The sequence below is a fragment of the Solanum verrucosum genome, unplaced genomic scaffold (genome assembly GCF_900185275.1).
Source record: "Solanum verrucosum unplaced genomic scaffold, falcon-dt-bn FXZP01000062.1, whole genome shotgun sequence".
Classification (NCBI taxonomy): domain Eukaryota; kingdom Viridiplantae; phylum Streptophyta; class Magnoliopsida; order Solanales; family Solanaceae; genus Solanum; species Solanum verrucosum.
The window spans coordinates 6,289,125-6,304,797 of record NW_026020477.1 but is presented as its reverse complement, the minus strand read 5'-3'; the positions used below and the strand labels follow the sequence as shown (position 1 = coordinate 6,304,797).

At 37.7% G+C, this 15,673-nt stretch overlaps 1 protein-coding gene across 1 annotated transcript in view; it reads right to left on the bottom strand.

Moving 5' to 3' along the window:
* Window positions 1-3,278: 3,278 nt before the first annotated feature.
* The window catches only part of LOC125809142 (tRNA nucleotidyltransferase cca2), a 244,098-nt gene continuing 231,703 nt past the window's right edge, over window positions 3,279-15,673 (bottom strand). Inside the window, exon 15 of the mRNA XM_049488795.1 lies at window positions 3,279-3,400. Coding sequence (XP_049344752.1) covers window positions 3,296-3,400 — 105 coding nt within the window. The 3' untranslated portion in view covers window positions 3,279-3,295. The remainder of the gene's footprint in view (window positions 3,401-15,673) is intronic.

Here is a 15,673-nt window from a genome sequence, read left to right as displayed (position 1 = left end):
CTTGCTACAGGAGAAAATGTTTCCTGGTAATCCACACCATATTGTTGTGTGTATCCCTTCACCACCAATCTAGCCTTATGTTTGCAAATTGTTCCATCAGGATTGAGTTTTGTCTTGAAAATCCATTTTACACCAATCACCTTGCGATTTCTAGGTCTGTCAACAAGCTGCCAGGTTCCGTTCTTCTCGATCATGTCTAGTTCATCTTGCATAGCTCTCCTCTATGCCTGAGAGTCTTGTGCTTCAACATAGCTTGTTGGTACAGAGGTAACCAAGTTACATCGCTGATAGACATCTTTTAAGGATCGAGTTCCCCTTACATCATCCACTAGTTCATCTTCTGAAAGTTGAGGCTGCTCTTTTGAAAATAAATCAGAATAAGAGGTCTTCTTATTTTTCCAATCCCAACCAACTACTTCATCAAACTTCACTTCTCGGCTGAGAATTAGTTTTTTTGATTTCAAACAGAAAATCCTATAACCTTTGGATGAACTATAGCCCATAAATATGCCTTTATGAGCCTTGTTGTCCAGCTTAGTCCTCTTTGTTTCTGGAACTCGATAATAACATATACATCCAAAGATTCTGAGATGGTGTACTGATGGTTTGTTCCCACACCAAGCTTCATATGGAGTCATGTCCTGCAAGGCCTTAGTAGGCAATCTGTTCAGCAAATATACAGAGGTATTGACTGCCTCCGCCAAAAACTGATTTGGGATCTTTCTTTCGAGCAAATGACATCTGGCCATCTCCATTACTGTCCTGTTCTTCCTTTCTGACACGCCATTTTGTTGTGGAGTGTATAGTAATGTCAATTGGCGTTCAATACCTGTGCTATTACAAAACTCCACAAACTGAGAAGAAGTATATTATCCTCCATTGTCAGACCTTAAAGCCTTAATACTAAGATTACATTGATTTTCTACTAAAGCTTTAAATTATTTAAAAACATCAAAGACTTCACTCTTCAGTCTAATGAAATAAACCCAACACATTCTGGTGTAGTCATCAATAAAGAGGAGAAAGTATTTGTTACCACTCAATGAATTTTTTTTCATTGGGCCGCAAACATCCGTATGAATGAGCTGAAGTTTCTGGTTAGCTCTCCATACTTGATTTGCTTGAAATGGCAATTTTGTTTGCTTTCCCTGTTGGAAAGTTTCACAAACTTGAGCATTAGAAAGAAATCCAACCATATTTTCCACTAGCTCCTTCTTTTTCATCTCTGCGATGCTTCTCAGATTGAAGTGACCAAACCTTTTGTGCCATAGGTTTGTACATGTTTGTGAAGTAATAGTGTAAGCTTGCTCAGTTATTTTCTCCCAATCAACTGAAAACATTATGTTGCTCATCTTGACATAAAATAATTCTACTCCAGAAGGGTCAGAAACAACACATTCACGGTTCTTAAAATGCAAAGAATAATTATTTTCAAGCATTTGTCCAACACTCAACAAATTTTGACTCATATCAGGTGTGTACAAAACATTAGGAATAGTTTTGATACCTGATATTGTTGAGATAGACACTGTAACTCTGCCTTTGACTTCTACTGCTTCACCGTTTCCCACTTTTACTTTAGATTTGTAAGTATCATCGAGGAATTTGAACATTTCACCATCATTGCACAAGTGATGTGTGCAACCACTATCAAGAAACCATGAATCAGAGGATTCATTGATTGAAAAGTATGAAACTGCAAAGAGTTGCTCCTCATGTGCATCTGCAGCTTCTGCTACTTGTGCTTGTAAAGCACCAGAGGCCTTTGCTCTTGATTTGCAGACCTTGGATATGTTCCCCTTCTGCTTACAGTTGTCGCATATAACATCGACCCTTCACCAACAATACTTCTCCAGATGTGTAGTTCTTTTACAATGTTTGCACAGAGGGAACTTCTACTTCACATCTCCACTATTATTTCCTCCATCATGCTTGCCCTTATTCTTTTGGTTGACCTATTGCTTTCCTTTACCAAATATTTGTTTCTATACAGAGAAAGCTCCTTCAGTGAATTTGTCCCTTCTCATAGTCCTCCTTTGCTCTTGTGCTTGAAGAGCACTCGTTAGTTCACCTAATGAAAGTTTGCCCAGGTCCTTGGATTCTTCAAGAGAGGAAATCTTAAATTCAAACCTCTCAGGAAGAGTCATAAGAACTTTCTCCACAATTCGTTTGTCTGTAAATTCTTCACCAAGAAGTCTAATGTTATTAACAATTAAGGAGATTCGATCAGCATACTTACTGATTGTTTCATCGTCCTACATATTCAAGCACTCGAACTCTCTTTTCAGGTTCAACACTTGCATTTGGTGTGTTCTATCGCTGCCTTGATATTCTTCTTCCAACCTATCCCAAGCCTGTTTTGCTGTTTTGCAAGCCATGATTCTGTAAAATACAGAATCTGCCACAACATTCTACATAAGAGACTTGGCTCTAGATTTCTTTTCCTTCTCTTCGTTGTTGGATTTGATTTGAGCCAAGGTAGGATATGTTGGTAGAGCAGCAAATGGTTTATCTTCCGTCACAGTTTCCCAAAGTTCATAGGCTTCCAGAAAAGCTTGCATCTTCACAGACCAGATTTGGTAATTTTCACCGGTGAAAGTGAATGGTGGATGGTAGGTTGTTGGATGCCATTTGTGTTGTAGGTTAAAACGTTTTGGTCCTGTAAGATCAACTAGAGGCTCTGATGCCACTGTTAGAACAAAAATACTCAAGAAACTGATTTGAAGAATAAAGAGTGAACTTATGAAATTCCAGCTATGTATTAATTTGCATAAGATCAGAATTTATACAAGGAAAAACCTAACCATTTCCTATCTAGTAGCCACTTACAAAGTGGATGTTAAAACTAAATAAGAACACGTGCCACTAACAACCATAAAAGGGGCCATTAACAGCCAATTAAAGGGCCACTAACTTCAGAAAGTTGAGCAACTAAAGTTGATTAAGTCTAGCTAGAAAATAGGAAGCACTAAACTGAAATAAGTAAAAAATAGTAAAAATAATAAGCTGGAAAAAATGCCAATTGTCTAACGCCCATATATGAGGAGAATACCAACAAAAAGTTTTTCCAAATATTATTCTATACCTACCAAAACCTCATCAGTGCACCAAAAGGAATAAGTGATTAGGGACTGGCAATTCCTCAATTGAACAAGATCCTTAATTGTTTTCCTATTTCTTTCTCTGCATACGATCCATTTAAGGTCAAGTCGAGCAACATCTCACATCCGTCAGCTATGCAATGCTTCTCTTACAGCGCCTTACATCACCCACTGTATATGATTGAAGTTCAAAACTACTCGGTTCTTGCATGTTTTGACTGTGCTTGTTTCATCCAATCAATGCATTCTTCAGCTGAACCAGAAGGGTGTGCGAGCTGCCACTCCAGCAGTTTTTGTTGCTGCAGAGGAAAATTGAACTATGAGTAAATACTTATAGCCAATTAAACGCTGGTTAAGAAAATAGTATTAGTGGCATACCCATTCTCTAACAACTGGCCCTCCATTTTTAATCTGCAAAATGTTCATAATTTCCTTTCCATTAACCAGTGGTTTCATTTCCCAAACCTTCTCCAGACCTGGAAATTAAGGTTACAAAGATCTACAATTCAATCAAATAGTATTAGTGTTATTACTGCATTCTCTACTGTCTTGAATAATCCACTTCTCTTGTCCAGTTCAAAGTCCTCATTTGAGAAACTTGTAGAGGACACAATGTCAACAGGATGTAGCTGCATAGATAGAAGAAGAACGACGTGCCAAAATTCTTTAATTTCTCGATGTAGCAAACCTGTTTGTAAACAAACATTTATTATATCAATTTGCAAGATGACACTAATAGGTAGAAGTTGTCATGCAAAAGAAAGATATTGTTACCAGTCAATATTCTAAGTTTTGAAGCAATTGGAACCTCAATGGTATCTCTTTTCCAATCAACTTCAAGAACTTGGATATCTTCTTTAGAAACGAGTAGTGGAATTAAGGTGACAAACTTCTTAGTTACAGTATGCAAGCAAATGAAACAGTTGCATGAAGAATCACTCACTGTTTCCGCATCACTGGCCTTCAACTTGAGAGAATTGCGAAAAATATAATTGACAACTGGAATCTGATCAGCATCAGCCAAAGTAAGTAATTATTGACAAAAGAAATCGCAAATCCTCAACATGTGTAGACATTATCAAGTTCACAGAAAGAGGTTACAACTACACAAAAATTAGCATCTTTAGGCAATGATTTTTCTTCTGCTTAGAAACAAAATGTCCAATAACATCAATCATAAGCACAACACACCCTAGATGGAATCATAAGAACTGTTCAAGTCACATAAAAGAAGCAGACTGGAATCGATCAATGCAAACCAACTGCCTGCATGGAGTCTTTGATGGTCCAGAGTTTACCTTTTTGGCTTTGCTATCTCTATAAATGGTCTCTCTGAATGGCAAAAATAAAGCAGCATACAGGCAAAGTCTCCTTTGATCATCCTAGAACCAGAAATAGATATGACAAGGTTAGTTTTTAATTAGCCTAAGCCTATACATACAGAAGCCATGGGAGGGGGGGGGTACTTTGGATCAATCATCACATCAAAATCAATTTTATCACTAATCACAGGAAAAAAATGTGATATTGATAGTCTCTCTCTCACACAGAGAAAATCAAACTCTCAGTATATGTACAACCAAACATTCCTTTATAAGGTAAGAAGAGGAGATACCTGTTGAAACATGCAACGATAAGTTAAAGAACCACCCTAATACTAACGAACAAGACATAAATCTATCGAGCACCTTTGTATTCATTAGAATCTTGAATAGGATATACAACTCATAAGGATTTTCGTACTTATCACCCGGTAGTAATTCCATAAACAGATAACAAGTTCAGGCAAAAGCACGATCATGAAGCAACACTCACAGAAAATGAGGAGCGTCCAATAAGGTTTAAATGCTCCCAAGCTGAACCCAAGCAAGCAACACACAGCCTGTAAAAGTCACAAGTGATTAACATGTAAGAGGTTACAACCATCAAGAAGCAAGAACTAGAAAATTATGCATCAAAAACCAGTACATCCAGAATAGATAGAATTTTGATTTCCTTAGAATGGAGTGAGCACTTCAACATAAAACAAACACTTCTACAATTTTATCATGTTCCTTTAGCACTCTTTGAAAAATGGTGGTTGAACACAGAAGGTTTGTAGATAAGTTAAAACTTGGTTGAACTCTTTTCGTCTTCACTGGAAGACTTGACAACAGATTAGCTAGCAAACACAAAGCCCTCAAAGGAAAGCTTAAGAAATGGAGTTAGAATGAACAAGGGGACCTGAAGATCCAAAGGTCTAAGTTGCTCAGCCAAATGGAAGCTTGGACTCTTTACTTGATAGTAGAGAGCACTGACAGAGGAAGAATCGGTCAACAGTCGGTTGTTCTCATGAATTATGAAGAACTACATATTCATGAGGAGATTGCATGGAGACAAAGGTCTAGGACCTTATGGATGAAAGAGGGACAGAAATACTAAGTTCTTTCATCACGTTACCAATGTTCATAAGAGAAACAACCGTATTGTACACTTAGAAGTACAGGGGAGAACAAAGAAATAAGGGGATAGACAAGACAGTATCAGCAAGATTGGATAGGTTCTTAATTCAGAAGAATGGGATACAAGCTTCAGGAACACAAGGCAGTCCTTCATGCCATCATGCACAGAGTGACTTACAATCACCCACCATTGATGCTACAATGTGGTAACTGGAACATAACAATTCTTACTTCAAATTTGAGAATTGGGAGCTTCAAACAGAAGACTTTAGTGACAGGATAAAGAACTGGTGGAAATCCTTCTATTGCACTGGAAGGTCTGACTACATTCTGACCTTCAAATTGAAAGCTCTGAATAAGAAGTTGAAGGAATGGAGTAATCTAAGGTAAACTATGACTACAGAAGCAAGTGTATTAAATCAATTTACAAATTGGATGAAATCCCAGATCAGAAGCTTTTAACAGAAGATGAAATAACCAAAAGATTGGCTTTATCAATGGAATTTGAAGATATTGCAAGACATGAGGAGATTGCTTGGAGACAAAGATCTAGGACACTATGGCTGAAACAAGGTGATAGGAATACTATTTTTTTTCACAGAACAACCAATGCACACAGGAGAGTCAAGACACTGATAAGCTAACAGTAGGAGGAGAAACTGACAGACCCAGCTGACATTAAGAAAGAGAGAGTGTGGTTGACAAACCAATCATCAGAGGCGACTATAATGCTTTCATCAAATGATGCATGTGGCTGAATCATTCCCATCCCAAGTGGTTCCCCAATTTGGCCTAGAGGAAATAGTCTCCTACTATGAAGAACTTTACTCTGAGACTGAGGAATGGAGACCACATTTCAACATGAGGGATTGCCCCATGATAATGCAAAGGACAAAATGATGTTGATGGCACCTTTTGAGCCACGAGATCCTGGATTGTGTCAAAAGCATGTGCAGGAGACAAAGCCCCAGAACTAGATGGATACATCATGGTATTCTTCTCTTTATGTTGGCAAGTGATCGGTCCAGATGTAATAGCCACACAGCCAAATTTCCGAGATGATATCTCAAATGGTCACTTAACTATGAATAACTTTCCCAGAAAATCAATTAACTATGTGTAGTTAACTCAGAAACTCACTTAACTTTGTTTCATAACCCAAAAGTCACTCAATGGATAACTGTCTTGAGTAATCCGCTTCTCTTGTCCAGTTCAAAGTCCTCATTTGAGAATTGGGTCGGGTTTGGGTTAGGTTAAAACAGATAATTGGGTAATATCAGTTGAAATCGGGTTAGTTTAAGTTATTTGGGGATTTTCATCTAATTGAGGGACAAAAATAATGAAATTAGTAACGACAGGGGTAAAAATAACTTTGTTTTAATGGTAAGGGCATAGTCAACCAATAAAACAAAGTTGAGAGGTATTTTTAACCCTTTTCCCTATAATTAATAAAGAGTATAATTATGGTTGGGAAGTCAAAAAGTAAAAAATAATTATCAATTCCATAAATTTAGCACATAACCCCCCAAAATAGGAAATAAATCGGATACCAAAATATACACAAAAAAAATGAAAATTCAATAAATGGGCAAAAAAAAAACAATATTAAACACTATAATTATTGTTGAAAAACCAAAAAGTAAGCAATAATTATCAAAACCATAAATTTAGCACATACTCCCACAAAATAGGAATAAATCGTAAACTATATAAAAAAACGAAAATTGGGCCAAAAACAATATAAAAGAGTAAAATTATGGCTGGAAACCAAAAAGTAAACAATAATTATCAATCCCATAAATCGGCACATAATCCCCAAAAAAGGAATAAATCAAATATTAAAATATATTTTTTTTAAATCAAAAATTAAATAATGTCATGTTTGTAATTAAAAACTTAGTTTGTAAATAAAAAAGAGTATATACATATATTGTTAATTAAGGTCTTAAATAGTATATTCTTGTAATCTTTACTTAACTCATTAAACAAAATCTTAATTGACTTAAAATAAAAAAAATAAAAAAAATCCTCTAAGTTATACTCAATGCTCAATTATAATAAAGAAACTCCTTATTTATAGGAAAAAACTAACTTGGTACCAAATAAAATTCATATATATATATATATATATATATATATATATATATAACCCTCACACGGCCATCGGTGAATAACACAGATTGGTATTAGGGTTCTTTTCAAGATTTGGTTTTGGGAATGTGTTGAATGTTTTGAATTTGGTGTTTCTGCATTTTTTTTTTACTTTGACCCTTTATTTCTTGCGTTGAAATTCAACCATTTTTTCTGTAAAGATGAAAACTTTAGAACTAATTTTGTTCATTTGAGTTGTTCTGACCTATTATTTTGATGTTTGTTAATAATAATTTTGTTGATCTTTTCAGGTTGCGGGTCCATCATGGCTAGAGCTTTAGTTCAGTCAACAGACATTCTATCTTCAGTTGTTGTTGCCGATGAAAGGGCTGCACAATTCAATGGATCCCGAAAAAATCAAAGAAGTGTTAGAATGATATATGATGTAAAATTTCCTTCCTTAAAGCTTAAGAGCTTTGTAGGACTGCGAGGGTGCAATGCATTAGATACACTACTTGTAAAATCTGGAGAAACTCTCCATTCAAAAGTGGCAGCTGCAACTTTTGTCAGACGACCACGAGGGTGCCGATTAGTCCCAAAAGCAATATTTGAGCGCTTCACTGAGAAAGCAATACAAGGCATTATGCTTGCGCAAGATGAGGCCAGACGACTAGGTCACGACTTTGTCGGGACAGAACAGATCCTGCTGGGTCTTATTGGTGAGGGAACTGGTATGGCTGCTAAGGTTCTTAAATCCTTGGGAATTAATTTGAAAGATGCTCGTGTGGAAGTAGAGAAGATTATTGGCAGGGGTTGTGTATTTATTGCAGTGGAAATCCCTTTTACTCCTCTTGCAAAGCGTGTTCTAGAACTATCTCTGGAGGAAGCCCGCCAACTAGGTACCCTTGTCTAATCATTTCAGCCTTTTGTTGGATGGTCCAACGGTTATGCTGTAATGACCCTCATGGTCATTTTTGTGTTTTGCCTTCTGTGTGTCATTTAGAGCATTCCTGTAACGACCCTAAGTCATTTGCTGGGACTGACAGTTCGGTCACCTGGTCGTTCGTTTGGTTATTGTGCGAGTCTTAGTGTTTTTGGAGCTTATGAACCTTAAACGATCATTTTTTATCAAAAGTTCAAGAAGATGACATCTGAATCCAATTCTGACGTTTTCATTAGCTACGGAAGGGTCATGTTAGGCTAGTAGCATGGTTGGCATAACTTCCGAGGTTTTCAGTGTGAGTCGGTGCGATTAGGCATTTTAACTTTAAGTTTAAGCCTAAGTTTGACTTTAGTCAACATTCTGAGTAAACGCGCTCGGATGAGAATTCCGTTAGTGCGGTTAGCTCAAGAATGTCGAGTTTGGTCTAGATTGATCCTTCTTTTGTCTTCTGAGGTTTTCAATATTTTTCCGAGCCCTTTTGTGGTTTTTGACTTAAAATGGCGGTTGGGTGTGGGACCCATTTTTTTTCAAAATGACCTCGTATGAAAATTTTGACTGTCATTGAGTCCGTAATATCAAATTTGGTATGGTTGCATATCTTGTTTGCGTGCACGGGGTTCCGAACTCGTTCGAAGCACCCCGTCGAAATTTTTAAGTTTTCGAGAAAAAAATGCAGAAAAATCTGCTATAAAATGCAAAAATATCAGCAATCATTTTCCAAACTTAAAATCTTCATAACTCTCTCATCTCTCAACTGAATTAGGCGATTCGAAGTGCAGGAGCTTCATATTTTCGGTGGCTTCACTGTAGAGTATTTGGAAGTTGTCGGGTGCACGTCGTTCGAGGTAAATTTAGCGATAAACCTGACTGTTAGGCCTTTTTCGAGCATTTGCAAGGCCTTCTTGTTTTGGTAATATCTCACTCATTTTAGCTCGGTTTTGGGTGATTCGAAGTCTCACGTGTTGAGAATTATCGTGGCTGCGCCGTAGAGTGTTCAAGGAGTGCTGGGAACCTTTTGATTCTCATAAATTCCAAGTTTAGACTGCTGCATGTTTTCTTTTAAGTTGATTAAAATGTGATTTTCCTTGAATGTTGGGTTTTGCTGCATTTTGAGCCTCGAATTGTGTTCCATTTTGGAACACAAGTTCGGGGTACTGTTTTGGGTCTCTTGACGGAGTCAAATCCGGACAGTTTGGTGCGGGTCCCACGATTCCCATTTTGACTCCAAAATTGACCTGTCTCCGTTTGTTGTGATTTTGGTGTCTAAACGACCATACTAATGTTGTGATCCTATATTTGATAGAGTGACAGCGTTCAAAGGTCGTCGGGAAGGAAAAACTCTGACAAAGTGATTTGGAGCGCGAGCGGTCGGCCTTAAGGTATGCTACGGCTTCCTTTTTATTAGATTGAGCTTAATTGTGTAAAAACATATCGATTAGAGTGAATTGGGGGTGGGTACCAGTTTCTTACTTTACTTTGATTAGATACCTTATGTTAGGATTGATTGACCATAATTCAGGTGTAGTACCATGTTAACCGATTTAGTAGAGTTGCATGCTTATGTGCTAAATGTTATTGTATGCTTGTTCATCCTTAACCGTAAGCATGATGTCCTTAGTCTAGGTTAGGCTAACATTGCCTTAGACTTATGACTCGTGTGGGCTAGATAGCCTTGACTTTCTGTCGACGTCGTTCAGATGACTTAGCTCCTTGTAGACTGGAGTAGCAGACTTAAGTCTGATAGTTCGAGCTTTAGATTAGGCGCTATCGCTGCTTGTTGCACTTTTGTATCTTCTCCTTCTAGTTCTGCAGTTCTTGAAGGTTTAGTGCATCACTAAAGGTGTGGGATTGAGATAGTATAGGGTTAGAGCCTTTTCTGTGATATCTTAGAGTGGATGGCGTTCCACGGTGGCTGTTGTTGGATTGGATCCTATTGGAGATACCATCACCCATTGGGTCGTTCTTTCTAGCTGGGTTGGGAGAGTATCGCTGGTTGGGTGGACTTGGTGATTTCGACGATCGCCTCCTGGCCTCTCTTTCTAGCTGGGCTAGGAGTGTGCTGCTGGCTGGGTGTCCCCGTGTCGTTCTTTCTAGCTGGGTTGGGAGCTGACTGCATGGTAGGACGACTCGCGATATCTACCTCACTCAAGGGTCCCTCTTTCTCGTTGGGCTGGGAGTGGACTGTTTGGCTGGGTGCCCCCTAGGGTCACTCTTTCTAGCTGGGCTGGGAGTGCACTACTGGCTGGGTGGAGTCTGATGGGTTATCTTGGTTACTTTGGGCTGGGAGCCCGATTTTCTTCTTTCTCAATAAACTTAGCTTTTCTGTGTATCTGTCGAGCTTATGGGGGTTCGTTCAGGTTTTATTTGAACTTGCGCACGAGTGTACCTTATGGGGGTCCAGTTAGGTTTAGTTTAGTTGTACTTAGTTATTTCTGGTATGCTCGTGTGCTTTCTTTTCATATCCGCTTTGACCTCTCTGTGTCTAGATTCTATCATTTCTTATTGTTTTTACTTTTTTTGGTCTGTCGGCCTTTGATGCCTACTGAGTAACTATTGTTTTGGTACTCATGCTACACTCTGCATCTATTTTGTGATGCAGGTTCCAATACCAGTTACCAGCGGTGATTAGTTCCAACCTTCTTTTGCAGGTGTGACTCGGAGACGTGGGAGAACACTTGGCGTTTTGGGTTTGTTCTGTCTCCTTCTTTTATTTTAGCTAGTCTTGTTGCTTTTTGAGACACGCTTTATGTGGTCCACTTTTGGGACTTGTACTCTTTATTAGATAGCTTTGTACTAGTGCTTCCATGTTCTGGGAGGAATTTCTGTATATATTTATTCTGGGTTGCTTCCGCTTTGTTGTCATTGTTTAGATTATTGTTTTCGCTAGTTTCTGCCCTTACGCTCATTACTTGATGTTTTGTGTTACGGGTTGGCTTACCTACTAGTAGGGTATAGTAGGTGCCATCATGACTCGAGAAATTGGGTCGTGACAAGTTAATATCAGAGCCCCAGGTTCATCGGTCTCACTTGTACAGAGCTAACGTCAAGTAGAGTCCTGCGGATCGGTGCGGAGACGTCTGTAACTTATCTTCGGGAGGCTACAGGATGTCTTTAGGAAGGTTTCCTCTTTTGTTTCACTTTCATGCAACGTGTGTCTTATTGGTTCCTTGAAATCTCAGTTGTTTCACTCTTTCGCAAGATGGCTCGCTTGCAAGGTAGTGCGGCCGGGGGTGATGCACCCGAGCCTGCAGACAGAGCCCCAGCTTGGGGTAGACGCCGACCCCGAGATCGAGGCAGGGCCGCAGCACCAGCCCATGAGAGAGAGGATGTTTCAGAACCAATAGCGGACCCTCCAGCAACTCATATACTAGCTCCGCCGGTAGGGCCGAGGCCAGCCCAGCCACCACCCGGACGAGTTTTGACTCTAGATCTCTAGCCTGCTATTGCACAGCTCTTGGGTGTGCTTGGGGTATGTAGCCGCCACCCGCCCTAGCTACACCAACACTAGTACCGCAATATCAGCCTACAGTGAGGGCACCTCAGGTCCAGGTACCACCTGAGGGAGTAAAGCCCTTGGCAGCGGACATACCTATGCTGCTCGAGGACCAGAAGATGCTTGGTGTGTTTCTTAGGTTGACACCACCGAGGTTTTCTGGGGCTGTGGGTGAGGATGCCCACGAGTTCCTTACTACTTGCCGTGAGAGGCTTCACACTTTAGGTTTAGTGGAGTCTAGAGGGGCCGACTTCATCGCTTACCAGCTAGATGGGCCCGCTAGGCAGTGGTGGCGCACATTCATTCAGACCAGACCAGTTAGATCTCCACCGGTATCATGAGATGAGTTTTCTGAGGCCTTCTTGGCCAAGTTTATCCCTCGTAGCGTCAAAGACCGCCTCAGGGATCAGTTCTGCTGGTTAGAGCAGGGCTCCATGTCAGTGGCAGAGTACGAGACTAGGTTTCACGAGCTCTCCCGTCATGCCGAGATGATATTACCTACGGAGGAGGATATAGTTAGGTGTTTTGTTCGTGGGTTGAGATTGTTGCTTTGGCTTGAGACCCAGTCTTTGGTTTCTGTGGATTGATCTTTTTTAGACGTGGTTGACCATGCCAGTACTATGGAGCATCTTCGTCGTGAGGCCCAAGGGGGTAGCGAGAAGAGGGCTTGGTATGAGGGTAGCTACAGTGATTCTCGCCCCAGGTCTAGGGATTATCATGACAGTACCTAACGACGGTTTCGACAGGGTCAATCTAGCAGACCTACACAGGCCTCTTTTCAGGCATCAGATGGTGGTCGGAGCGAGGCTAGTTCGAGTCAGGGCCGCGAGTTATTTCGGTCAGGTTCTTCAAGCCATGATAGTCGTTTTTCTAAGAGTCCCTCTCGACAGGGTTGCTATGAGTGTGGTGAGTGGGTCATTGGGCCAGGGACTACCCTCAGCATAGTCGGATTGCCTTTGCTCCTCATGCAGCTCCCCCAGCTTTACCAGCACCTCCAGCTAGAAGTCGTGGTCAGGGTCAGGACCGTAGAGGTGGTCATCAGGGTATACGGGGTGGTCCTCGAGGAGGCAGGTCAGGTGGTAGGTTTGATGGTCAGGGTGTCGCACCCCATTTCGAACCAGCCGAAACAGTTCACAACATTATATGGTTGACACTCTGATTTTTGGAAAAAATTGTTTTTGTTTTAGAGTCGCCACCTAAATTTTAAGGAAAATATTAGGAAAACCATTTTTTAAATATGTGAATGTAAACTCTGTTTTGATTGCGAAACCAGTGAGATTCTGAGTAAGGGTTTTGATTACTCAAGGGGAAGGTGTTAAGCATCTCTCAGAGCCTATCCGAAGATAGTCCTTAAGCTCAATTTAGGAAAATATAATTAGGAAAATTTGTTTATTTATTTGCTTAAAAAAATCAATGATAAGTTAATTAGCTAGTTTAAGAAAAAGGGTAGAATACAAGGTACAACATATATATATATATATATATATATATATATATATATATATATCTTATAAAATAGATTTACTGGTAGTATTTTTTATCATATTGTAAAATAAATAAATGTACTTAAATGTATGATAAATTTATATGTCAAAAATAGATGTGTCTTATTTGTTGTTTTATTTATATATAGAATTAAAACGTAAAAAATAAAATAAGATTATAATCGGGTTTAAATATATAGAGTGGTATGTGTGAAAAATGAAGTTTAATTAAATAAATAATAATGATACTAAATGTTAAATATTATGCAAAAGTTTGTGTTCTTAAATATGTTTATTATAAAGTGTAGTATATATATATATGTAAGTTGTTTAAAACATATGAACGCTTATTACTTATTTACATGTATGAACAAACTGACGATATATTATATGTAGTAAAATAATATGTATATTTAAGTGTAGAGATTTATAGATTATAAAAAATAAATAAATAATATTAATAAAAGAGATAGTAGATATGAGAAAAAAAAAATGAAGTGTAACAAAATAATGAATTACGTATAGAGAAAACTGAAAAATATAGGATATGTACCTTTTTGCGTATGACATATATATATGTATGTACCTTATATTTTGAACTTGTTAGCATATCTAAAATATTGAAATAATATGTTAAGCAATTAAAATCTTTTAGTAATAATCAATTTTTAAAAAAAAGTGATAATGGTAAATATATATATATATATATATTATTTTATTTTTTGAATGGGTTAATGTAAAAAAAATAAAATGGGCCTAACTATTTGTTACCCACCCCAATTCATCACTCTTCCACCTTTAGTCTTGAACGGTCTAAAAATCGCCTAATTATTTCAAAGATGAAGAATTAGGGCATCTAAATATTGCACTAAATAATGTTAAGGTTAACTCCTATTAAGGGTCTACTAAAACTTATATAATTCTAGGTAAGAGATCCTAATTATCCCAAGGGAGAGAGATTGAAAGCTCTTTTATTTTAAAAAGTGTTTGTTTAAAAATCGTTAACCGACTAAAATTAGATTAATTAAAAGAGAACTTATAAAAAGGGGTTTAAGAGAAAATATTAACATAATATAAACTAGCTTTAAAAGAAAGCATTAATGTATAAGATTTTATAAAATGATAACTATAAACAATTTCGAGAATGAAACAATGTCTACTATAATCTTAGAGAAAATTAGTTAAGATTTAATTATTATCTTTTAACGATCCAGAGTAGGGGTGTGCGAAAACCGAACTGACCGATAAACCGAACCGAAAAAAGTGTTATTGGTTTATTGTTATTGGGTTATTGGGATAACGGTTATTTAATGGTTTTACAAAAAAAAATTATTGGGTTATCGGTTCGTTATTGGTTTTTAATATTGGGTTAACCGATAACCCATTAAGAATATAATAATTTACTATTTTAATTTTTAGTTATACATATTTATAATATATTAAAAAAAGTATTAATATAATTAGTAGTATATTAGACTAAATATATAAAACTCTACGCAATAATTAACACTACTTAACAATTAACTCTCCTCTCTACTTTTACTTATTTAACCTTTAGGTTTTACTTTTTAGTATTACTTATTTACTTTAGTTAGTTTATAATTGACTAATATTAGCTTTTGCACGATTGTAAATATCTGCAATTTGATTAACGTTAGGAATTCAAATTGTGTGTGTTTTTTTTAAATAACGTAAGAACTTCATTTAGTTACCATAAGCATGGCCTCATTTGCTACTGTTTTGACTTTTGTCTATGATTTGGTTTTATTTGATTCTCTTTATTGCATAAAGGGGACCTCGTTTTATATATATTATAGTGATCGAAAATCAACCAAGTCTTTGTTATGATGACCAAATTACAACAAGTTGGTCCTTGTTGTCCCGTTTGGAATGATTATTTCGATGTATGCGTATCGCGTCAAATTATTGGATAAGTCATATATTTGTTTTGAAAGCATTTTTTTATTGGTTAAACCGAAAACCGAACCATTAAAGACCTAAAACCGATAAACCGAAAACTGATAACAAATATCTTATTGGTTTGGTTATCGGTTTAGCATATTTAAAAACCGAAAACCGATAAACCGAACCGATAATACTTATAACCGAACCGAACCGAC